Source organism: Barbus barbus (assembly GCF_936440315.1).
Source record: "Barbus barbus genome assembly, chromosome: 47".
In the NCBI taxonomy this organism is placed as follows: domain Eukaryota; kingdom Metazoa; phylum Chordata; class Actinopteri; order Cypriniformes; family Cyprinidae; genus Barbus; species Barbus barbus.
Window position 1 is genome coordinate 23,062,159 of NC_136725.1, and position 27,746 is coordinate 23,089,904.

Genomic DNA, 27,746 nt, shown 5'->3' on the forward strand with positions numbered 1-27,746 from the left:
ATGAATCAACTATTCAGGTGAGCAAATGATTCACGACTCGTTTTGGAATAATCAAATCGCTTGTCTTTCTCCTCGGGCCTCACATTTTCTGTTCTTACCTACAGGTTCTTGCTGTCTGCTGTGGTGGTCTGTCAGGCGGTTTCGTCTGAATCAGGTAGAAGTGGGATCTTTACGTTGTTTATGTCTATACGCGTTTGAGTTTTCATCGCTCCTTTATAAAATGCATTCGCGTTTTTCTCCCAGAATGTGAAGGAGCAGAATGTGGGAAAGCTGGAGTTTCTGGGAAGCCAAAACATGCGGCGGAATTCTTGAATAAGTTCAACGAAATGAACACGCAAACGCCGCTACGTCAACACCGCAACGCCGAGGCCGTGTTACCGTTCATAGGACTGACCGGAGGTGAGATCATCATTACCACACCGCGGGGGGGAAAAAAGTTGTAAATAAATATTACTGGAGTAAATTTGAACTACTATTTGAAAATACTATTATTTTTTACAGTACACGTATAACACGTGTAACTTGCTTTTTCTTTTAATTTAATTGTGTAATTTTGTTTTACACCATTTTTTCCTAATGCATCCTAACAAATCAAGACCTTAGAAGGAGCAGAAAGTCTTAAATTCATGAAGACATGGTATTACATATTGCATGCACTGCAAATAACAAAAAACATAATTTTCCTCCGTATTTTTCTTTTCAAATATATCTAAACATGGCAAATGGGACAAAATTAAATGAGTTCATGCTGTAAAAAAAAGAACAAATATCTGTCAATTGTGTATTAAATTTTGAATTAAGTTGATTTTTCTGAACCTACTCTCAGATTTAACCATAAACTCATTTTGATCTCGTAAAGATCTCTTTATGGCGTTATGCTTCGGAAGTAAATGTATCTTGATTTAAGAATCGTTGGACATTTGCACTGGAAAATGAGAAAATTACAGAGGAAAGCATCACGATTCTAGAATGATCAGTTGCACTTTAATTGCACAGCACTTACAAACACAAACCAGAGTAAGCAATGTGCATGAGGTAGAAAACTGTGCGTTTTGAGCATTTAGGCTGGAGTTGAGTGGATCCATCCATTTATTAATGGGAATTCCAGTGTTGTCAGGCGTAACGGCCTGCACAGTGTCTGGATGGTTCATGTCGTGTTGGGAAACAGATGTTGGTAGCAGCTGTTTAGATTACACCTCATACATTTTTTAGGAAGGGGCTGCTGTTTTGCGTTTGCTTCTTTGTATTTAACATCTTTACTCTGCTGTTTCTCATTTCAGTTTCTAAACAAAGCCGTACCTGCTGCAAGAATGGTGGAACATGCATTTTGGGAAGCTTCTGCGCCTGTCCGAAGTACTTCACCGGCCGGAGCTGCGAATACGACGAGCGCCTCGGGTAATTAAATGACATCAGGATTGAGCTGAATGGTACTGGTGTATTTGCACAAGGTTTTTGAATGATTATGTTTTTATTTTGCCAGAGATTGTGGTGTGATTCCACATGGAGAGTGGGTTCAGAAAGGATGCTCGTACTGCAGATGTGGATATGGACTTCTGCACTGCTTCCCGCATGTTTTCAGCAAAGACTGTGGTGAGTTTATAGATGCACGTTTGTTGTCTTGCTCTCTCTTTGTTTATCTCCAACTAAACCAGTTACAGCACCTTGAAGGATGTTAAGTGTGTCTGGCATCGTGTTATCAACTTTCCTTACTGTCATATAATGAAACTGGACCCTAAAATTACCTTCTTACTCAACATTTATGTCTTGTTTACAGTCCAAATATCTAAACATTCTGAAATCATGATACATTTACTTGGGTGTTTTTCTGACCCCATTGGCAGATTTTATTTTTATTTAAACATAAATGTGCTTCTCTTTTATTTAATTTTTGTTCTAAGTTCTTAGATTTTTTTTTTCTAATTATTTAGCTTCTCAAGTAAATGTATCTAAATTTAAGAATGTTTAGATACTTGTAATAGAAAACAGGGGTGACGCTATGGTTTCTGGGCCCCCTGGACAGCATATTCACTCGGGGCCCCCACTTTCCAGGAGTGTGTGGTTGGGGGAGGGGGGTTAGAATCGTCCTAACCTAGACAACAAGACAAAAATACAATCTTTTTTTTTTTTTTTTTTTTTTTAAGTGAAAGGAACACATTTTATATATGACAAGACCTAATGTCAAATTATATTTATTTAAGAATGTTTATATATGTGGACCGAAAAACGACAAAATGAGAAAGTAATTTTTGCCTGTTTTAGTGGCCATTTCCATTATATTACAGTGAGGAAGGTTGATAACATGATGCCAGACACGCTCTTAATATCCTGTAACTGGTTTAGCTGGAGATAAACAACAATAGACAGAAGTTCTCACCTCCAACGCTTCCCTAATAAGGCTGTGAATCACTGACTAGCGCTTGATTCAACCTGATGGCAGATGATTATTCAGGCCGTCTGCTGCTGCTTTGCTGTTTCTTCAAATAACATTCCTGTGTATTATTTCGTGTGCACTTATCTTTTGTATTTTCTTTCAGATGATTCTCAGGAAGTTCAGTGGTACCGTTCAAGCTCCCTCAGAACGTTGTCTTCTTCAATTATCATGTTTGTTGCCTTTATTTTATCCTTTATACTGCAAGTTAGCTTTCTTAACTAGGTTTTGTACAGAAATGCTCTATTAGACTACGAAGTACGAACAATATGTTTATTTTCTTTGACATTTAGGGCAGCATTTATTGGTGGCACTGAAATGCTTTTTGCTTCCAGTGGAAGTGTAACTAGCTGTGTTAAGAGCAACTGTTTAGTGAAGGAACATGTCCATAGGATTTATATTGAAAATATATTGTGTGTGTGTCAGTGCACAGCCGAACCAAAATGAATTATCTGTATGAATTTGTTATACAAGAGAATGCACTGGCGAAAAGGGAAGCTTTTTATATCCTGCATCTGTTTTGCTTTTAAAATGTACATGTCATCTGAACAATGCGCTTGTTTTAAAGTCAAGTTCTCGCCTCGTGTGCTGGAAACTTTGCTGTGCTCGTCAGTGGAGAGAGAGGCAGATGATGCTCAGATAGCCCGTGATTGTTGACCTTTCGGCTATTTTCTCTTATCTTATATAAACAATCGTCCAGCCAATCAATCTCAGTGACTATCTTGACCTTCTTGAGTTGCCTGGTGATGTACTGTAACACTCTGTATGATTAAGCGAATGAATTTGTCTCATCTAATTAAAACTCGCATCAATAACTGAGATGACTGACTGTTTACTGACTTCAATTAAGCAATTTATCATGGGCGCTGAAAATTAGATTGGATCCCAGTAAACCAAGGCTATGAATAACCATGAGAAAGACTTATGGGTGCAAAAATGACTTTGTAACTTTTTTGGGGGATAAAACACAGTATTTTCTAATTTAAATTCAAGCTCATTTTTAGTAAAACTTCTAAAGACCCCAATTATCTACACCGTATTTGCATTTGTACAATTTTTTTCAAAGTTGTACATCATATAAAGATTATCAGAGAAGAAAATACTATTTCAGTCTTTCTATTTCAAAATTCCTTGTTTCTTGCCATTTCTTTGTAACTTTTAGGGAAATGTACTAGCTATTTCTGTGCCTGAGAGTTTCTATACCAAATTTTTTTTCGTATATAAAAGGCTTTATCTGTGCTGAAAGCTCTCTTCCTGTTGGTCTCTCAGAAACAGACTGAATAAACGGAGATACTCTGGACTCTTTTACACTACAATGCCGCTGTTCTCTTTGGTATTAATAGCCGGGTGGGGTTGGGCAGACCATCCTAAGCCCTGTATCTTCTCCATTGTCAAGAGTGATAACGGCCTCATTCTGCATGGAGAATCTACTCTTTCATGCAAAAGAGATGCTTACATGTCAAAGAGAAGCTTATAGGAGCATCTCATGTGATAAAGACTAGGATATGGCCCAGCCTGCTATTCAGGATTTAGGAACAGAAACAGTTTAGCTCTGTTTAACTCATTTTGATATTTATTTTTGTGAAAGGAGAAAGTCACATTTATTCTCATTCTTATTCTAATTCTTACGTTCTCAGTGGCAATTCTCATTATTGCAATAAAACTTTTTTTTTTCTTACAAAAAGCAATATGGCTATTGTGAAGAAATACAATTAAAATTATATATCAATACTATTAAAAAGTTTGTATTTGGTAAAAAAAAAAAGGGCTCTTCTGCTCCCCAAGGCTGCATTTATTCGTTAAAAAATACAGTAAATGCTGTAAAAATGTGAAATATTATTACAACTTAAAATAGCTGTTTTCTATTTCGAAAATAGTTTAAAATGTAATTGATTTCTGTGATCAAAGCTGTATTTTCAGCATCATTACTCCAGTCTTAAGTGTCACATGATCCTTCAGAAATCCTTCTAATATACTGATTATCAATGTTGAAAACAGTTGTGCTGCCAAATAATTCTGAGGAAACCGTGATACATTTTCTTTCATGATTCTTTGATGAATAGAAATCTAAAAAACAACAGCATTTATTTGAAATAGAAAATTTTTGTAACATTATAAATGTCTTTACTGGCACTTTGATCAATTTAATGCATCCTTGCTCAGTTAAAATATACATTTCTTAAAAATAACAAAACAGACCCCAAACTCTTAGCATACATATAATTTATAATTTAATTTACAAAAAAAATCCCTTTTGAGAATAATGAAAAACTAAAATACAAAAAAGTAGGAAAATATGGTACATTTTCACAGAAATAATGTAAAACTTCTGAATAGTCCCTAAGCACTGTTATTTTAGTATCAATGAGATCCTATTTTTTTAAATGAAGTTTGTATTAATATTTTGTTTGTATTTTTATATTTAAATTTAAATTTTATATATATATATATATATTATACACACATATATTAAATAGTCTAAATAGTTTTTAATCATATGTTTTAAATTTAGTTTTTTTGTATATCAAGTTAAACTAAATGAAAATGAAAAATGTTGCTCTGGGAACTAACTGAAATAATACAAGTTTTTTTTTTTTTTTTTTTAGTTAACTAAAAAAACTTTGTCCCCCCATTTTTTATGCAAAATGCAACCTTTTCTTTTTGTTTTGTGATCTGAATTGTTCATTGGTCATCAAGCACCAAAGTCAGAGTGTGTTGCCACAAAAGTTGAAGTTTTAAAGATTTTAGCCACTGCATCCTTGTGACGCACCGTCTCCATTGAACTCTCAGGATTCGGCACCTCGAGGCCTTCGGCTTTAAAGTGGCATTAGACATTCTTTAAGTTTCATTGATCCCCTTAAAATAAGCTGCTCTATCTAACCTCCAGAGATTAATCCAGTAGCGACAAAGCTGGCCACATCGAGAGACTTTATTTTACTCTGTTTCCATTCTTTGAGCTTCAGGAAGTCCCACATTTTCCAGAGTCACGACATTCAGACGCTCTGGAAAGAGGATTAATGAGAGCGTTTAGAAAGTGACTCCTAAGAGAAACTTTCTCCCAGTATAATATAATCAGTCCTCGCTCCTGCTGGGAGACTTGTCCTCCGTATGCGATTGTTTCCATGATAGCGTTTAATTTGCACAAACCGCTCGAGTCCTTTGATGGAAGCCTGGCATGTGGGTTTAATTGGGCTGAAGGAGCTCGGCAGGAGTTTCCTCGCTGAAAAGGCCGGATGCATGGGATTACACGCAGGAAATCTGTCTGGGATTGTGCTGATTGGATGGGGGATGCTTTTGTAGCAATTGCAGGTAAACTTTTAAGTGATTGCATCACTTACGGAAAAAAAAACTAGGGCTGTTTCAAACCAGCTCCTGAGATGCAAGCCAGTTTATCTTCATCTTTTCCGAGGTTATATTCATTTGATGAGATACAGGAAGCACAGGCACTTCAAACGCAGCCTCTTTCTCCCTCAGCAGGTGTTCTTTCTCTTTTCTTCAAGTGTTTGATTCAACTTTAATGCTCATATAGTTTTATTGTCTTGGATATGCATGGATCAGCTCGATCCATGCCGGGAGACATATACTATTGATAAAAAGATGGCATTATTAATGCATGGCATATTTGACTGCGGCCCGTTTCATATGTGTGTGAAGGCACCAATCACAATCACAAATTTTCTTTTCCAATTTCAAGTAGCCCAAAGGTTTGCTCGAGCTCCCTCTGAAAGTATTAGACCGAAGTTTATTGAAGTTAGACTGAAACTTCGTTAAAGCTTGCAGCTCAAGGAAAACTCATGAGATGAACACAGATCTCCCAAAATATAGACGGAGAACACTGGTGGAAAATCGTCTGTTTATCTCCATTTTTTTACTCTAAGACAGCAATTGCCAAACACTGACACAGTCTCACATGCATGTACATTTCTGAATCTCATTTTTCAACTGCGTTGTCATTTCCGCTAAAACGGTTTGGTATAAGAGTCTGGACCGCACGGTGTGTTTGTTATCCTGACGTGTTTCTCAGGCCTGTCCCAGTGGAAAACTGGTGTGACAGTGGCAAATGTCTCTTCTGTGTGGCAGTAAACAGAGGTAGATGGGGTAAACAGAGCGAGGGGCCGTCAGGGGCCAGGACTTGGGCTCCGGCGAGGGTCGGGGGACACCGCTAATAGGGAGGGAGTGGAGAGTTAACAGTAAAGTGCTGTCTGACTTACACTCACACAACAGACAGCCCTATACATCACAGACAGAGGACATGTTTACCTCAGAGCTCTTCTGCAGAGGTGCATGAGAAAAAAGAAATTGCCTTGTCTTATTTTATCATCTCTCTCTCCCATTTTATCATCTCTCTCTCACACCCTTTGTACCTTCATCTTCACTTATCCTTTGTTCTCGCTCCTATTTCTTTTCCGACTGTCCCCTATCTTCACATTTCCCATGGCTATGTTTAAATTCTGCGTCTGCGCTGTGTCCTCTTGTCTGCTCGTTCCGAGATCGCTCTTCTTATCTGAAGGTGATATGGTAAGAAGGCAGGCCTGGACGGTCCTCTACAGCACTGATCCTCCACAGATGGGCTGTTCCGATGGGTCACGGAAGGGCGAGAAATATTCATCAATACTTAATCTTAGAACAAATATTTTTTTATTTTCTGAAAATAAAATATGACATTAAATAAGGTTTCGTTTGCAACAAAAAACACATGGTTTGTGCCACAATGTGTTGAATGCATGAAACCATCCAAATTCAAGGTGCATTTAAAAATGTTCAGTAATTTCATAATAAAACAAACTTAATTATTTATTTTTATATTTGAATAGATCCCAATATATAAATTCTATATATTATACATCATATATATTATTATTCATTGAATAATAATAATAAAAAAATATTGATCATTTTCAGATATTCATAATATATTTTCAGTGTCTGATTTGTTGGACACTTTTTTTCACTTTTGTACATTAAACCAAAATATTATTAAAATGAAAATGAATATTTAAAAAAAAAAAATTAATACTATTTTTAATATTAATCTTTTGTACATTAAACCAAAATATCATCCTTTAAAGTTAATTATAACATTAAATATGAGTTAATTTTCAATAATAATCATGGTTTGTACCACAATATATGCATGAAACCAACATTTCATCTTATGCATTAATATTTAAATACATTATTCATATTATAATATTTACAGTATATTATAATATATAATGCATTATAATCTATTCATATCATATTACAAATATTTGTAATAAATAATATAATATTCATAAAAAAATATATTTTCAATATATTTTCAATGTTTGATTTTGTATCATTTAAAGTACATTACTAAATTAAATATAGGTTCTTTGCCATAACAAACATGGTTTGTGCCAATGTATGCATGAAACCATCAAAATTCAAGATACATTTAAAATGCTGTATACTTTTATATTAAAATTTATATTAAAATATATTATTCATGTTGTAATGGTTATATTATAATATATAACACATTACATTATATTATTCATATTATAATAATATTAGAGATTAGATATTCATGCATTTTACACTTTTCAAATATTTGATTTTCAAGACATTTTCTTTCCTTTTTATACATTAAACACATCAGTATTTGGTCACTCGGTGTCCAGTGTAAAATCGGAAATGAAAGCTCGGCTCTACAGGCCGTCTGCGTTCCAGCGAGACAAGCTTCATCTGGGCCAAGTGATAAAAATTCAGCTCAGAAAACTCACAGTGCAAGGATGTCACAGTTTAGTTCTCCTCCAACCCGGTTAATTGCTTAAAGGCAGACTCGCAGAATTAAATATGTCTAATACGAGCGTGCCCATAACCCATCCTGACGACAGACGTGCTGCATAAGAATCAAACCTTCCTCATTACATGAAGGGCAATTGGAGATGAATTAATTGGCAGGCGGTACTGCCGTAATGAACCATAAATTAAACACACCACAATCCAGCGCTCATATTCAATACCAAAGATGTGACATTTTTGCACAGAAATGATATGCCTGCAAAAACCACCAAAGAAAAAAAAAGAGACGTATACTGAATACTAACTAGGCTTGGACATTTCTTAAGAGTCTAATATGCTTTGCTTGGGGTTTAGTGCATTGCTATATGGTTGCTAATGTCTTGAGTTAATTTTATGTTGCCTGTATATGTTTTTTTGACTCTCAAAGTGACGGTAGCCATTGACTTACATTTAATGAATCACCAGGAACCACGATTTCAGCTAAAAATCACCTTCACTGTTCTATTGAAGAAAAAAAATCACCTATTGGATGTCCTGAGGGTTTTGCATGAAAACAAGCCAAACACGAGTGGGTAAATTCACAGGCGCATGAGAGATGGAAAGCCATTGCGAGTGGGAGTGAGACAGAGGAGTGATTGAGAGATTGGTGTGGGGGTTTGGATGAGAGCGGAGACCAGCGGCCTGGACTGATTACTCCGGGAGTCACACCCTGATCCTGCGATCCATCATTCCCTCCATTTCTGGGATTACACTCCGTCTTAAACTCCCAACACCTTGTTTCCCTCCAGGCTGGAGTTGTGTTGAACACAGAGATCTTTAGACGCTGTGGATTATGGGCTTCTTAATTAAGTAACGCTGTTAGTTCATGAATCACATCTGCGGTGATGCAAAAGAACCGGACAATATCCTAAGGGCTCAGGGGAATCCTTAACTCTGAGTTTACAAAGAGGCTTTGAATGCTTTGTTTTTGATGCTTTAATAATATGATATGTGCAGAGCTGGGTGGAAACCAATTGCATGTAATCTGGATTACGTAATCAGATTCCAAAAATTAAGTACTTATATTATATTTTAAAATGCTCATAATAAAATTACAATTACTTTTTTATGGATTACACATGATTACAAATTATTCACACAATGACAGTAAATTATTCATAATTTACAAGTAATTCCTTTTTCCATGATGCAGGGATTTTTGTCAGTCAAACTCCCTTGACCTAAAACGTCAAGTCAAGTCAAGTCACCTTTATTTATATAGCGCTTTTTACAATGCAAATTGTGTCAAAGCAACTGCACAATATCAAAAAAGGAAAATAATGTGTCAATAAGTTTAAATAGTGTCTTTGCAATCAGGTCGACGATATCGCTGGAAATGAAGCGTCCCCAACTAAGCAAGCCAGAGGCGACAGCGGCAAGGAACCAAAACTCCATCGGTGACAGAATGGAGAAAAAACCTTGGGAGAAACCAGGCTCAGTCGGGGGGCCAATTCTCCTCTGGCCAAACAAACCAGCAGTTCAATTCCAACTGCAGCAAGTCAGATTGTAAGGGCTCAGCTGGTTCCAGTGGTCTTTCCCGATGGCTGTCTAAGTGGCGGGGTCCTCAATGGGGATCTGTCTCTGGCGCTCATCCAGGTGTCTGGCCTCCGCCTATGGTCCCCTATCAGGGCCATGTGCGTTATCTCCCGGCGCTGATCCTCCATCTCAGGTGTTCGGTCATCTCAGATCATGTAATGGTTGGATCCAGACTGAAAAAATGTGCACTTAAAGTTTCTAAAGTTAATATTTCAATAATTTTACAACATATTTGTGTGTTCTCTGATGTTGATTAGTGGTCATATATTTTATTCTCTTTTTAAAAATAACAATAACCCCATTAAAATGTATAAACAAGTTATGTCAAAAGTAATCTAACAGTAATCCAAAAGTAGTCAGAATACATGACCTAAATTGAGTAAGTAAATCTTGATTACATTACTGAAAACTATTTTCAACATGTAATTTCTAATCAGTAACAGACTGCAATTTGTAAGTAATCTACCCAGCACTGAATATGTAATATGTAAAATTAAGTAAACACTGATCAACATTTCAAGTGGAAATGATGAAATCTGGTCCGGTCTACTTATGTTTTCAGCCTTCAAGACAAGTAATGTCCCCTTCTGGCTCCAGATGGACACGTATCCCTCACACACGGAAAGCTCTGTAATCTCAACTTCTTCACAGATTGAAGCCCTGTATAAACTTCACGTCTGTCAGCATATTTGACTGAAAATCCTGTACAAACCACTTTCTCAAAGACTGTAAATCCTCCACACCGGATTTCCCAAGAACATCCGTAAACTTCTCAGCTACAGGAACGGCCGAGGCAAAGCAGATAAACTGTTTTAACGCCTTAATAAATATATTTTGAAATATGTTTATATATTAAAAGCATGTACGCAAACATGTGAACTCATGCATATACCAATATCTATCTATCTATCTATCTATCTATCTATCTATCTATCTATCTATCTATCTATCTATCTATCTATCTATCTATCTATCTATCTATCTATCTATCTATCTATGGATTTAAGCATTAACTACCTGTTATCTATGTTATGTTATCTATCCATCATTCTCTCTCTTTCACACTCCATCTATCTATGCATGGATTTAATAATCTAAGCTATTTATCTATGCATGTATTATACATTTATTATCTCTCTCTATGTATGCAAGCATGCATAATCAATCAATCAATCATCTATCTATCTATGCATGCATTTACTTGCTTATTTAAAGTCTCGTTTGTGGTTTTTCTTTCATATGGGTTTACAAACAAACACACACAGTCGATGTCTGGTTGTTTTCTAACTACCTGTGAGTCGATGAAGCTCATCTGTCATTAACGCTCTGTGTGAGTTTGCAGGTCACAGAATCTCACCTCATCCTCACGGCCCCAAACCTGATCGATTCGTCAGTCCCTTCCCTTCCCTGCAGCACAGACGGAGTTCATTAGAGCCGTTAGCAACCCAAATCCTGGCAGATTGTGAGAATCAAACACTTGTCAAACTTAACAACAAATGTGACAGCATAGAACACACTCCTTCAAACCTAATCTAGTGCTGTTAACAATCTGTAAGTATAGATAAAAAGGTTTACTGATAACCACAGAGGGATTCTTCAGTGGCTTTTTGCACTCAGGTCTCTTCTATTTTTGGAGACAAATCACTCGGTCAGCCCTGGCTGTTTCCACCCAGTCAATAAAGTCGCCTCACCGGTCTCTTTGTCTGAGCCTAGTATCCACTTACCCCGAGGCAGCACGGATCTCAAGAGAACATCTCCTCAGGGGAAAACGTGTCTGCGGGAGCTATGAAATTCACAACTTATATCACTTGAACTCATACAGCATGTTATAACCAGCACATACAGAGGTGCTGACACCACATTTGTGATTTTAAACTCAACAGCATGTCTAGAAATGACATTTGCACAGAGCAAGAAAGAGAACAAAAACGTTTGCCAAATGTGTCTACAAACAGCAGTAATTGTCATTTCTGAAGCATGCAATATTTGTACTATTTTGCGGTCTGTGCACAGTATGCTAATTTTCTGTATGGATTGAATACTAAATGGACTGCTGCATTTGCCAAAATATATAAAGCTGTGCATTAATGATGAACAGTGCATACATTCTATTTAATTATTCATGCGTTTATTTAAGTGACAGTGAAGTCAAGTGACATGTGACCATGTCTTAAGGATGGATTTTGTGCTCTGCATTTAACCCATCCAAGTGCACACACACAACCGTGAACACGCACCCGGAGCAGTGGGCAGCCAATGCTGCGGCACCCGGGGAGCAGTTGGGGGTTTGATGCCTTGCTCAAGGGTCGTGGTATTGAGGGGGGAGAGAGTGCTGGACATTCACTCACCCCACCGACAATCCCTGCTGGACCTGAGACTCGAACCCACGACCTTTGGGTTACAAGTCTGATTCTCTATCCATGAGCCAAATGTGTGCAGTAATCATCATTTATGAAGCATGCAAGTGAGAATGGATGTGTTTGGAATAGCATACTATTTTGCCGTTTTAAGTCTATGCAAAGTTTCGCACACTTTTCTGTATTCACTTAATACTTGGATTAACTTGCCAGAATAGGCTACACTAACAGTGCATCTTTTATTTATTTATGCCTTTTTATATGCATTATCTATGCATGCATTTATTTAAGCATGCATAAAAGAGACCAAAATGGATTGTCAAATGTGCCTACAAATAGAAGTAATCATCATATATGAAGCTTGTAAGTCAGAATGAGTGTGTATGGAATAGCATACTAGCATAGCCTACTACTTGTCCTATTTTGCAGTTTTAAGTCTATGCACTGTGCACAGCATGCAACTTTTCTGTATGCATTGAATACTTGAATGAATTGCTACATTTGCTACAATATATGGGGCTGTGTGCATTGATGATAAACAGCGCACACATTATATTTCACACAATGCAGTGCATTCAAATGCACCCTAGTTTTTCATTTTGGCGAAATGTGCAACTGCACATTCTGCTCCTGCCAAAAGTGAAGAATTGGATTTAAAATGGAATTGAATTAAACATGCAACACAATGACATCATATGACAAAAATGCAGTTATCATTTCAGATCGCATATTCTGGATGTTGTACTGCATTATAGGCTACAGTAGACTATGAATCAGTGAGCAGTTCACTAACATGGCTGGGATTCTTCATCTGAGGGGGGTTTCTGTGGGTTTCATATGTCTGTGTGTCATCTTGAAATGTAACACTGCCATCTAGAGGCTGGCATAAATTGTGACTGTAAATAGGCAGATAGGCATCGTGTTTCTGTCCGGGTGTAAATGAGAACATGTCAGTTGAAGATGTGCTCGGCTGCCCTTGGCACTGCTCTGTGGTTTAGCATACACGGAGAAAAAGAAAGAAAGAAAGAAAGAAAGAAAGAAAGAAAGAAAGAAAGAAAGAAAGAAAGAAAGAAAGAAAGAAGAAAGAAAGAAAGAAAGAAAGAAAAAGAGAACAGGATGAGGCAACAAAATAGTTTGCTTATTCACTTTTCCTCTGTTTTATTGAAAATTCCCTGAGTCATTTTCTTACTATAGATTTTCAGGTTTATAGGGCATCGCTAGACACTTTTTACAATGAAATACCAAGCCCAAGTAAAATATTAGGCTACTAATAAATCATTGTATGTCAATGGAGATTACCGTATACTGACCTGTGAATCACTTTCCCTGTCCCTGTTTTCGATCAGCTGTTTAGAATCCGAATTAAATACCAGATTCGCAAATGAATCACTCCTTTGATCTAATCGGGTCTGAAATATGGTTCGCGATTCAGTTTGATTCATTCGGACCGTTCACACACGCACTGAATAATTTCTCACATCGTAACAAGATATTTTACAAAACAACAACACAATTCGTTGTGCATGCGCTCTACAATGCAGGTAAAGCTAATTAATAGCATATACAATTATAAAAATATAATTCTAAATAATAACTTATTAAATAAAAGGTTTAATTCACAATTTTTAAACATGTGTATCATATTTTTTCCACAATATACATGAACAAAAAAGTGTATTTTAAAGCTTCAACAGTGAAATTTGTGATGATTTATATAGAAATACTTCAGGAGTTTAAAAATTACATACCCCACCTTTCATCGAAAACAAAGCATGTTTTCTTGGCAACGTTTTTTTATCAATAATTTATAGTTGTTGTTGTTGTTTTTAAATATCGAATAACCTTTTAGACATAACATTGTCTATTTTTGTTCCGCCAATGAAAATAGTTCCAATCGAAGCGGCATTACTACACTTTACGTTTTTGAACGAATCAAAGTTGTCAAATGAACCGGTTAATGATTCAATGACTCGTTCATAAAGACAGCCACTTGTTTCTTTCCTGACCGTTTGAAAGAATCGGTTGAATGAACGGTTCAGTGACACAAACCTCGGTCTTTGTTGCCACCTGAAGGCGTAAGGATGTGACCTGCAGAAAAAGAAACTGAAAAATTACTGCATTGACTAATGAACCATATGAGCAATGACGAACTATGGCTCTTTATTTCCAACAAGTTAATTTTCTTGTCATTGTGTAATTAAAGTTAAAAGTTGAATTAATTAAAGAGACATAATTAATAAAGCTTGAGCTTGACCAGAGCATATTTCTGAATGTCTGCTGGAACCAAAATGTAACAATAATAATAATATAATATAAAAAAAAAAAAAACTGCAGCAAAGTTTCTGCGGCTTTGGATACAGTGGGAGCTGTTAGCTTAAATGGGCATGAAATCTCAGCTGTTTTTAGCAGATGGACATTGATTGGCGTTTCTTTATCTTACGATCACTCTACCATCTCTAAGCATGTCACAACAAGCACAACAAAATTGAAAAATGAACAGGAGTGCAGGACAGATTTGCTGCTCCGTAAAACACAGTTTCTTCCAGAGCCGCATGTTCAACAGTGTGATGTGTTTGACAGCAGCTCTTACTGCCATATGAAACTCTCCAGGGAGAAATTCCAGCAACATACTTTTCCAAACTACTTTCAGATTTGAGGTGGATTCAGCCGGTTCAGAGATGCTTGAATAATTCCAGGCAATACAACCTGTCAAACGCCTGGCCTAAATCCTCTAAACATGCATAATGATTCCTCAGGTCTGCTGCAGAAACATTCACTAAAGAGCTGCAGGAGCATTAATTAAAAACTATATATTTTTTTTAGTGGTAGGCCGAGGTTGTACCATCAAGCTTTGTGACAGTTTTATGCCCAATTAGATATCTCCATTAAATCAATTACAATAAAATATGAAGACTTGATTTGTGCAAATTAATATAACCTTTTCCAAAATGTGCAAATTAACAGTTTCAGCTATAAAAAGATCTGTCTTACTGTAATTGCTCTGGTAGTATTCTTGATATAAGACTGAATGAGTAATAAAACATTTGAAAGGCTCAACTTCACCCCCTGCTGTTTAAGAGAGGTTTCACTTCAGCAGTCAGTACTATGGAGTCTGATGAGTGTGTAATTACAAGAAAAAAAATGCAATTTCTTATATATCATTTTATTATATTAAGTGTACATATAAAATGATACATTTCACATGTAACATTCAAATGTTTGGTGTCAGTAAGGTTTCTCAAAAATAAATTACTACTTTAATCAAGGACGCATTAAAATGGTCAATTATAATGTTACAAAAGATTTCTATTTCAAATAAACGCTGTTCTTTTGAACATTCTATTCATGACAGAATCCTGAAAAATAAATTGTATCACAGTTTCCACAAGAATATGAACGGTTTTCAACATTTATAATAATCAGAAATGTTTCCTGAGCAGCAAATCAGCATAATACAATGATTTCTAAAGGATCTGAAGACTGGTGTAATGATACTGAAAATTCATCACAGGAATAAATGATGTTTTACAATATATTCATATAGAAAACATTTATTTTAAATTGTAATAATATTTAATAATACAAAAAAACAAACAAATCCAAAGTTCTTAATATATTTATAATTTTTCACATTGACTTCAGTGAATGTTTCTTAGAGCGGATATTTTTTTAAATCAACTTCTACAAAAACTTCCACCATTATAAGATGTAGTTCACTGAACACACGTTCACGTTGACCTTTTGTGACCCAAACCTATTTAATTACTTTTCATATTCCTCTTTTTCCTCAAAATAATGGACTCAGTGGAGCAGGAAAGAAGTAATAATAGAGAGAGACAGAGATCTTCCACACAAAGCCTCATCAATGCACCTGATTAAACCGATCAGTCCTGATCTGATACACCGATGAACTCCGTTTCCTTCATTTGCACCTGTTTCTGACCTGATGATAGTAAACTCTCAGCCTTTCTCTCCTTCTGATGATCTCCCCATTCTCCTAACCGACCTGTTTTTCTCCATTCCCTGAACCGTCTCTCCAGCGGCCTCATCTTACCCTCTATTCCCAACAATCCCGCTCACCGCCGGCCCTCTCTGCTCTCATTAGCCCCTCTGACAGCCTTAATCTATGTCTGTGTTCCATCTATCAGCTTGTGTAAAGTCCACTATACTTAGGTTATAGTTCAGGTTTGTTATCCGCCTTTCTATAACTGCAGTTAAATTGGTAATGACCTCCTGAGCAGCGGCGGCTTCTGTTCCCTGAGGCTTCTGCAGTAATGGGCAATGGAGGCATTTTTCCATGAGGTCATTTTCAGGGGCAGCGATGCTGCCGGTCCAGACGGATTCAGCACAGCTCATGGGTTTGATGATGGATGGGTTTAGTCAGTGAGCATGGAGAAACATTTTCCCCCAAACACTTCTGGAATACATTTGCTTTTGGATACTCCCGACAGGATAGCTGGTTAATAACTCTTCTTCTGGAGCAATTTCCATTATTTACACTGTTACTGTTCATACACTGTTCAATGTAAAGGCTCTTTATTGGCATTGATGGTGAAGAACCTCAAACATCCATGAAACTAGATTCTTCATAGTGGAAAATGTTTCTTTACCAAAAAAAAACAAAACTGGTTATTTTAAGAACTTTTCACTGAAAGGTTCTATTGGGAACCCAAACTAGTTCTTCTATGAAAACAGCATTATTATAAGGCAAAGTATATATTTTTGTATGCTACGACAGGTTGCAGTTTGTAACCATTTTCTATTTAATGTTCAATCTGCTTTAATAGTCCTGCAGTGTGACAAATGAAAATGAAATGAACAACTAAAAAGCAAAACTAGTCTAGTAAGTCTAGTAATATGAGGTCATAAAGATATAACACCGGTCTGATCTTAAAGATATCAGGAAAAAGTCCTAATGTTACCAGATTTGATGATGAAAATATCAATTAAAAACTGTACAAATTTTTAACAAAATAAATAACATTCTGAAAAGGAGTGGAAAAAGTTGGATTAGGCATAAAATAATTGTCTTCAGAATGATTAATACATGTGGAAAATCAGCTGAGAATTGAAAAATAGTTGTAAAGTGGCTCAGAGGAATACAGAAATCATGTCTTTGTATGTATTTCCGCTCATAAAATGCAAGATTTCTTCACATTACAAATGGCTATGAAAGCAAAAATGCTAATCAATATCATATTTTGTGAAAAAAGTATGATGTTCACAAGCAAAACAGGCACTATTTTGGAATCAGCATCAAGAAACAAGTATTGGATTTCATTTAGCAAATATACAGTGCAGTATAACATTTATACAAGAAATGCAATAATTGCATTAGACAAAATATAAAAGCAAGTGTAAAGATGATGCACAAATACATTTTTCAAGCAAAAAAGTTTTCTTGTTTTCTTCAAATAATGAAGCTGGGGTATTTGTTTGATCTGTCATTTTATAGGAAAAGAAATTCACACATTTTTATTCACAAACCACTTGTTTTTCACTGTATCTTAGATCTCGGTTTGATCCGTAATGATTCATTTGACATCTCATATCAGCTGCATATACAAGTATTCCTGTTAAATTAACACGAAGACTGTTTATCACTTCAATAAGTCCAGGCGTAAATCCCTGCTCTGCTGACAAGCCATTCTGACTGTTCTCCTGCCAGACGTCAGCAGGGAATCTGGGATCTGTCAGTGTGTGTTTGTGTTTTTGGGAGCTGGGACATCTCATATTGTGTGAGCGTGTGGGTCTTGCAGGACCCCCTTCACTGCCCTCTGTGGCAGCGTCATGTTTTATTGGAGCGTAATGAAATTCCCACGCATCATAAACCCTGAGCTATGCCCCTACATGAGTCCTGCGGTAAGGTGGAGATGCCCTAGAGCTGCTTGTCTATTCCAGTTTACGGCTCGTACAGATATCTGGGTTCAGACCTGATCCTTCATCTCAGAGCTTTTTAATGGTGAAGATATCGCAGGCTCTCTGAAGAGCTGCTCTTAATACACACACCGCAAGTGTTTACTGCAGTGCAGAACTTCCACAAACTTCATCCAGTGACATTATAAGTGCTAATTCCTGAGCAAGAATCCCTATTAACATTGCTTATAACTATACATCACTAATTATAAGCAATATTAGTAGTATATACTGTATATAGGTTATGAAAAAAATTCTGTTTTATCATTATTATTTTAACGTTTTAGTTTAATGTTCACCCTTACAGAAAAATCACATGAACTTCACATGTTAAAATCACATGTGAAACCCATGTGATATATAACATATTGCACATGTTCACATGTGATCACATGAGCAGTGTTGCGGAAAGTTACTTTTAAAAGTAATGCATTACAATATTGCGTTATTCCCTAAGAAAGTAACTAATTACTTAGTTACTTTTTATGGAAAGTAATGTGTTACATTACTTTTGCATAACTTTTTAAATATGAGCAGGGCTTGATTGTTTTTAATATGAGAAGTTCTATAGCAAATGCAAAAGCCCTTTCACACCAAAAAGTGTAATGAATAAACCTCAGACTGAAGGAAAAGTAAATTCACGTCTGTACAGTAGAACGCAGGAGAAGAAGGTTCAACACTCTTCAGCAGTAAAAGAAGAACGAAGCACAATTCTTAGTGTATCATAAGTCATTTCTGCTTATTAGTATGGTTGAACTGGATCATCAAAAGGTCAGCAGCATAGACATTGGTTAATAAAATGATGATTTGTGTTATTTAACATATTTATTTAATTATTGCAGGTTTGTGTCATATTCTTAGTTTGTATTTCACTGTTTTAATTCATTTTGATGAATACTAAATGGGATGAATTAATACACATTCACATTTAGTCTAGAACTACAGTAACATCATGTTCACACAGTGCATACAACGCCTCTGTACTTCTCATTTCTCCCAATATGGGGACAGGAGACTTGTGAGTCAATAAATGATAAAGTAACTGGCATTACTTTTCTGCAAAAGTAACTCAGATATTTTCTTGTAAATTAAAAAGTAATGTGTTACTTTACTAGTTACTTGAAAAAAAGTAATCTGATTACGTAACTCACGTTAATGAGTTTCATACATTTACAACATGAAAAAATCGCCTATTTCTGCTTGTTTAGAATGTTCAGGCAACATTCAACAGTTATATTCCCCTATGTTTGCAAAATTATCAAATCCCAAAATTTTTTATTACATTTGAATGACATTTAGAAGTTTTCATAATTTAGCAACGTTAGCAAAACATTCTTACAGCATATTTTTGTTAGATGGGTATATACTCTTCATGCATAAATTCATACTGGAGTTCAAAACATTGTATTAAAAAGTTAACAAATTTTGCACTTGAAACCTGATCTACGATATCCCAGCTTAACATGATCAATCACAAACTTGCTTATTTGATTAGTAACAAATATTAGAACAGCTGATTTAAAAATATTTCGGATTCTGTTTGTCTTGATATTTGTTTTAAACTTTTAAAGATCCTAAAAGTTTGTTTATTGGAAGTTTAAATAATATTTTACCACATTTCTGTTCATCGCCATTGTGGTTAGTGTGTAGATTGTTAAGGGCCTTGTATCGAGTTCCTAAAAGCAGCATTTGCTTGGCTTGAAAGCTATAGAAGTAAAGGGCTGCATAGAGATTTGGATCCCGCGGGACCCAATGCAAATTTCGCAGGAGTGGGCAAAAAATTAAAATAGCGCGGGTCCTGCCATGCCGTGATTTGGCGCAAAACAGGAATGATGGAGTTACATAAACTTGCTATGGTAGTCGGTGTCACACAGTGTTTGGTCGTACACCGGTTACATTACAGCCCACACTGTCGTTTTGAGTTGTTTTTTTTTTTTAAACAAAAATCATTTCGTTCAGCTGGAAGACATAGGCTACGCTACAATTCTGAACTCAATGCGTCTGCTCTGTTCCATACAGCCAAGGTTGCCAGGTCTTTTTAACGAAACTAGCCCAATGGCCAGTCATAACAGCCCAAAGTAGCAAAGTAATTCAAAATATGTAATTTCCACCTAAAATACATATTTAACAGTCACTGGTATGCACATTGATGATAAAAAGGGCAGTTTTATCATAGCAAGAATGCAAAACATTTAAATGCAAGCATTTCGGTCAAATGTAATTCATGCAATATTTCAAACCTTTACCCCTGGGGTGGAAATCAACACAGGTAACATTTAAAAGTAACCCAATTCCATAGAAAAAAATTTGGACTTTTCAATAGCGCATTCAACACTAGATGCAGTAGTCAGATTTGACTGGCTTTGGCTCGGCCATTTCCAAATAACCATAACAACATTTCTGTCATGTCAACTCTCGGAGGGATTGGCATGGTAATGTACATGACAATGTTAATGTATTTGGTCTTGGCGGAATAGATCCGCTACGCTGCTGCTGCTGAAGTACTGAAACTTGCTACTGCCAATACATCCACAACATGCTGCTGTGAGCATGTAAGAAATCCTGCTGCTGTATATATAACGTACATGAAATAACCAGCATACATGAATCACCTTGTAGCAGATCTATACAGGTGGAGCTGGGGAAGGTGGAGGGTTTCTGAAGCATGCTGCAAACTGCTACAACAAGCACTAGTCATATATTTGAAAGTTGAGCAGAGAGTTTATTGGCTACCGACACAGGAGAGAACCGATCAGCTGTGCCATGTGATAATGTCATTAGGTCAGATTGAGTTAGACCTATCAGACTGCGCCATCTAGAGTTTCATACCGGAACTCTGTATTTCTGTCATGATGACAACTCTCGGAGGGATTGGCATGGTAATGGACATAATGTTTTTACTTAAATTTTATTCAAAATTTGGCGTTTCCATCACTTGTCTCTTTATACTTTATAGTGCGCATTAAAACACTTTAAAAGACTTTAATAGTATTTATAGCTCCTGTAACTTAAAACATGCTGTTTAACTATATAAGGAAGAATTATGTAAAAATAGAACTTAGACAGGGTAATTCCATATTTTGTTTGTGACAGGAATGAAAACGAGGCTGTGAGGGACTAAACATTCAATAAATTGTATTGTTGTTTGAAAACATATCGATTGTTCAGCTGACAAAATGCCTTTCTGAGGAAAAAAAAACTTTAAGTAGACAAAAAACTAAGTAAAAGAGTTTTGAAAGGACTTTTCTGTAGTGCATGCCATTGTAACTATGAATAACTTTGATATTTATATTGATTTGTGTATTTTAATTGCGTCTGAATCTACTGTGACCTTTAGCTCAGTGTCATCCCGGTGTTTTTTGTGAAGGGCCCAGAGGCAGGTGTACCGTGTTTTACTCTTGTGTATTCACACACAGACTGACAAATCCTCACGGCACGTCAGTCTGGCTCAACACAACACATCTCTCAGCCAGGCGACTGGCCCACAAATCCCAGCAGGCAGCTGCCCAGAATATCAAAGCAGAGTTTTGTCATGCTTACAGAGTGACTACACACAGACAAATGAGAAAATGACAGCGCTTATTAAACACACTCCCTCGCTGCCTGATGCTTACGGATACATGGGAGAATATTTAGCATAGACAAAAGTTACAGCAGAAATGATGAATGTGTCTCCAGCACAATTACTGAGGGTTTCTTACCATATAACTATAAATAATGGAGCAAAAGGAAGGTGGATGTCATAAAAAGGCTCTGATGGTTAATATACGAGCGCATACACAAATAACTGAGCATTGAGAATATACTGTAGTCCGTAATTAACTATGATGTGAACCCAGATCAACAAGAAAGCATCTAGGGCATGTTTTCATTTTTCCAGGTTTTACATACTTTGCAAACAAATGTTTAAGTTAATGTCCAAAATGTCCCATAACAACTATTTAAAAAGGCACCTGTCATCAAAAAGTCAAATTCAAAAGTAAAAGTAAAAATAATTAAATGAGATCAATATCATATCATTCTGTTTTAACTGCTTCAGATAAAAAAGAAGTTATATTTGCATGCTAGACAAAAATAAGTATACACTAAGTATAATGTGCAGGAGGCAGCGAGTGAAAAGTAATTGATAACTGCAATATTAACCCAGCGATTTCTCATTAAATGAAGCAACATGCATCATACTTTTTATTACAGCTGCTAACAACTACAAAAACAATAATAGAAAACAAATCACTCTAGATCTCCAACCTGACTAATCATTAAACACTAACAAGTGTTTCCCTTTGCTCAAAAACACATAAATATACTTAATTGCAGCATTTACCCTCCCAATTCATTCAACCAGCGAATGGATTTTGCTACTAATAAAATAAACTTTAAATGAAATAAAATCTAGGCCTATAATAAAATAAAATATTTTTTATTTCAGCTACTTGCCAAGGCAATATTTCTCATTTTCACGTAGTTTAACTTGATGTACTAAAATAACTTTAAAAAAATTAATAAACATACTTAGATATTGACATTTAAAAAAACCAAATGAATAAAATTGACAAAAACACACAGCAATTACTAAAACTTTAACTAAAATTAAAACAGACAATATAAAAATAAAAACTAATTAAAAATCTTTATAAAACCTATAATAGTACACTAATGATACAAAATAGCGCAAAATGTGATGTAATAAAGTTGTGACAAAATTAAAACGAAAACAAAAAATTAAAAAAAATTAAAAATATTAATCAAAGCTATAAAAAATATCTCACTGATACTAAAATAACACTGATTTCAACAGAAAAAAAGTTACAAATTGAAGTGAACTGAATGTCATGTAATTACTTTGAGTCAGAATGTTAAAGAATTGTGCTGCTTCAGTACACTGAACAAGGAGCAAACATCATTTTAGTATATGTTTATCAAACCCATGACATCACAAAGTTAAGCCACGTGACCTCCAGAAGTACTTTTGACCCTGGCGTGGTAATTATGATCACAATGGTACATTTTGTTCGTGGTTTCCTACTGAAGACACGGATGAGAGTGATGCTTTCCTCTAAACCCTGTAAGTCCAGCAGTGGTTTGCTGTGGTAAGTTGCCGACTCCAGTGGGAACGGTGGCATTCCTCTTGGCTTAAACGCACCGATACTGCGGGTCAGAGCTCCATTTGTCTTTTGTGTTTTTGCTCCAGAAATAAATTATGATGAGATCGAGGGAAGAGAAACTGCCAGATCGTCCACAGGCCGGCCTGTACCTGAGCACCACACTTCATCCTCTGTGAGTCGCCGTACAGATTGGTCCTTCACAGCTAATGTTGCTTTCTGAATTTTCTCAGTATTTTGATGTTTTCTCTTGACAGAAAGTGCAGGACTGGAGCTCGTTTGGAGGTTAATTGGTCAACACATGCACAAAAGATCAAAAGGTACTTCCTATGAAAATTCTCACAACTTTCATTAACATTTTTAAAAGTTATATAAATGTTGGGATAAAATGTTCTTGAATGAATGTTTATGGAACATCATATATTCATTCATTTTATTTTATATAGGTTTATTAATTTTTGCTACATGTTCTCATAATGTTCAGAAAACATTCTGAAATCAGCATTCTCTGAACGTCTTTGTTATTTGTACATGATAAACATTGTAAGAAACATTTGCATAACCTTTAAGTAATGTTAAAAAAATTATTATTAAATATTAAAGATATTTATGTACAATTATATTTATATATAATATTAAAAACGAACATTCAAATAATGTTACATTTTGGATGAAAATAGTAGAATGTTTTAAAAGCATTTGTGTAACCTTTAAATAATGTTGTGATCATAAAAAGGACAATTCAATATTCTCAGAATAATAAAAATCTACTTTTTTTTACTAGAATGTTGAAAAAATAATATAGCATTAAATATAGCATTATCGGGAAGAGAAAACTAGACGTTGTTACATTCTTAGCATACTAAAAATGAAAATTCAAATAATGTTATATTTTGGAAAACTTGCAATTTGCGTGAAAATAACGTAAGAAACGTTTTTATTTTTATTATAATATTCTAATCATGTCAAAGAAACTGGACAATTCAATGTTCTTAAAAAATCAAATGAAAACGTTGAAATAACCTTGCATTTTGGGGAAAAATAAAGTCAGTAGAATGACATTTCAACATTCTAAAAATATTTCAAAACAATGTTTCACAAACTTTTTATAACCTAAGCTTGGATTTAGGAAGCTAGTGGATTTTCTGTGCAAGTTGAGAGCTTGTCAATTAAAGAATCAGACTGGAGGTTAACTGGCACTGACTGTAATAAAATCTAAATGTGATTGCAGACTGGATAATGTCATTTGCATGCATTTTGAGGAAGAAGAATAGCGATCGTGCTTGTCAGAAAATACTAATGTGCATCATTTGCTCTTCATGTTATTGTTAAAATGCCAAACAGTTTCTAAACTTGTAAGTAGGAACTTCCCAGAAGTGAAAGTGAAATTGTGCTGCATGTACATTGGGGAACATCTCAAACTTAATGTAAAGTGTCTTGGAAATGTTCTCATTTATCTTGATTATGAATTATGCGTCAAGTGCAGTTTGTCTTAGTTTGCATGGAATACAATCATTCCCAGTAAAAAATGGTTTGTCCATGTATAATAAGGATCTACAGATATTGCATGCTCCCATGATTGGTTATAGTTGGGAGGAATACCACAAGCACTGATGCACAGCTATCCGTCACCCCGAGATGTTCTGCTTTCATTGTTTCAGATGATTAATTTGGCACGTATTCATGATAAATACGGGGTGAAGAAGTACTGGGAAGAGAAGATCGAAAGCCACGTTCAGAGGATGGGAAATGAAGACTCGAGAATGAAGAACAGCTCTTTATCCAAGTGTGTATATGTCTATCACAGAGAGTCAGATCTCTTCTTTGATAACTGCTGCTACAGAGTAACATCATCCATTGTGTTGCTTTTCTTTCCATTTGTCACTTTTCAAGCTTATTTTCCAATGCTGTAATTGCAAAGAAAGATTATAAACTGAAATGAAAAGATCATTTTGATAAACGACCTTGAGTCACAAAATCCAACTTGCTGGAATGAACCTCATGGGAGGAAATGGAAAAACTCATAATTGTTTTTTCTGACCTAGTTTAGGATCCATAAACAGTTCTATCTTTTGGAAATGAAAAGCATCCCAATGAGAGTCCAGGGGTTAAAGGGTAAATCCAGACAGGCTTCTATTGTTTGTTTTTGCTGCCCTCTGGTGTTTCCTTCAGGAAGATCATGTGGATTAGGACATACACTGGTACAAATCTCCAGGCTTTGGACCTCGTTCAAATCAAAGGCAGTGTGTTTCAGTAGAAACAGCTGTGGAGATGAGGACGGCTTTCTAAGTGTGTAATGAATACATTGTTCATACAGATGAACCGCAACAGGCTTCAAAGCAAATCCAAGGGTTTATTAATACTCAGATCCAAATCTGAGCAATGTTGGGAGAAGCTACTTTGAACGTCAGAATTTACAGTATAGTGTCAAAGTAGATTATTATAGAAGTGGATAATAAAAAAGTAACTAAAATTGTTTTATTATTATGCAGCCTATTTAAAAATATTTAATTCTATTCTGCAATATTGCATTATAAACTTTTGTTTATTTCTATGAAACAGTTCAAAAGATTAACCAGGTAATTTTAATCACTGACTAACAGCACTTCCAGTTATTAACTTATAAATTATATACATTTAGTAAATTATAATTTATAAATATAAAAATATACATAAAATTAATCAATATAGGCCTAAATATTAAATACACACCTCACATCAGACATCATTATAATATGCTGATTTATATGTATTTATATGTATATTTATATGATTGATATATATATCAATCATCATTGTTGAAAACATAACTTCATATTTTGTGGAAACCATGACACTACAATTCAAAAGATTTTTTTTTTTTCAGCATAGATGCATTAAATTGATCAAAAATGACAGGTAAGACATTTATAGTTATATAATAATTTCTATTTGAAATAAACATTCTTCCATTTCCACAAAAATGTTAAACAGCAAAAAAAAAAAAAAAAAGGAAAGATCATGTGACACTGAAGACTGGAGTAATGATCTTGAAAATTCAGCTTTGATCACAGGAATAAATTACATTTGAACAGATATTCACATAGAAAACAGTAAATCACAATAATATTTCACAATTGAATGGCAATTTATATTTCAAATTAATTAGCAAATGTGTAACGGTTCATAAAAATGAAACCAATTTGTTGAGCTGAGACTCTCCGAAACATTTGTATCATGATTGAGAAGGATTTTGGGTAGCACTTTATTTTACAGTCCTGTTCCTCGTGTACATACTATGTACTTATTTTAGTAATTACAATAACTAGGTAATAACTAGGTACTAACTCTGAACCTACCCCATGTAGTTACCTTATATTACCAATACTTTCTTGGGTAAGTACACTGTAAGTACATGTAAGCACAAGGATTTTGTATGTGTATGACCTTCATAACTTGAGGCATCAAATGACAGTTTGCCACAGAGATTTCCTGTGTTACAGTAAAGTCTAGGTTCGCATACAGCAATAAAGCACGTTTATCATAAAGACGATGTTTTCTTTCAGGTTACGTGAGGAGTGGGTCCAGAGGCTTCAGTTTCGGAACCAGCACGTGATCGAGAGCATGAGAGAGCAACAAATTAGAAGAGCTCAGAGGGTTCAAGGGATTTTAAGAGTTTAGACGGCTTGAATGATTTTAGGCCGGCGTGAAAACCAAAAACTCATCTCTAATGCACTTCCTACGGATGCCTGACATATATCAGTATGAAAGCCTAGTTCTTTAACTTAAATGAGTTAAACAGTTTTTTGATGCAGCCTTTGAGACAGGAAGACACTGTTGCAGACATACACCATTAAACTCAATGTGATCCTGCCTTCCAGCATCCGTCTTTCATATAAGGCTCATTGGGTTACATATAGAATCTTGTTTTTAATAAAACTTATATAACACATTTACTGTGGGAGCTTTTAATGCTTTATGCTTTTTCTGAGAAAGGCAATATTCATAATTTGTCATGGCTGCTCACTCTTTCTGTTCGACATTTCCCTCTTTAAGAATAATAGTTTGCTCTTTTTTGCCATCATATGAGACATAATGTCATAAATCCTGTCAAACACATGCAAGTTCTCAGAATTTTAGACTTATATTGGCCTATCAAACTCAATAATAAGAATATGAATAAACTACACTATTTAAAAGGCGTGCAGAAGTGACCAGGGTCATTTTTATAGAATTTCATAGTATGTTATAAGAGAACATTTTCACATTAATTTTATTTACATTTGCATTTATGATAATGCATTTGGCATGCAAACCTTAAAGTCTATCATCTGTCATTTAGTTGACGAGTTTCTCCTGAAAAAAAGGAAAAATAGGAACTTGTTACACAATTTCTAAGAAACTGCTGGTTTTAATTATGCGTGTCTTTTGTTCCTTTTAAAAAAAAAATCTAGCCACAATCCCCATTTAAAATAAAAAAATATAATTACAAGTGAACTGAAGGTTCAAAGAACATTACAATAATGATAAAATGTAACTTTTTGCATTTTATATTTAAAACAATGTTTATACATCATGCACTTTGCTTTTAAGTTATCACACCATAAAGTAGAAAAACAC

The 27,746-nt window shown here is 35.3% G+C and overlaps 2 protein-coding genes across 2 annotated transcripts in view; both read left to right on the plus strand.

Moving 5' to 3' along the window:
* Nucleotides 1-26,807, plus strand: LOC306866262 (cryptic protein-like; the record flags this gene model as incomplete). Its single annotated transcript, XM_079411355.1, has 8 exons — nt 1-17; nt 105-154; nt 244-399; nt 1,281-1,395; nt 1,481-1,590; nt 2,535-2,635; nt 24,809-24,933; nt 26,693-26,807. 8 exons carry the CDS (start codon nt 1-3, stop codon nt 26,805-26,807), a joined length of 789 nt encoding a protein of 262 aa, XP_079267481.1.
* Nucleotides 1-27,746, plus strand: part of LOC306865755 (serine/arginine-rich splicing factor 9-like) — a 343,328-nt gene that overhangs the window by 167,958 nt on the left and 147,624 nt on the right. The gene's annotated exons all lie outside the window — the stretch shown is intronic.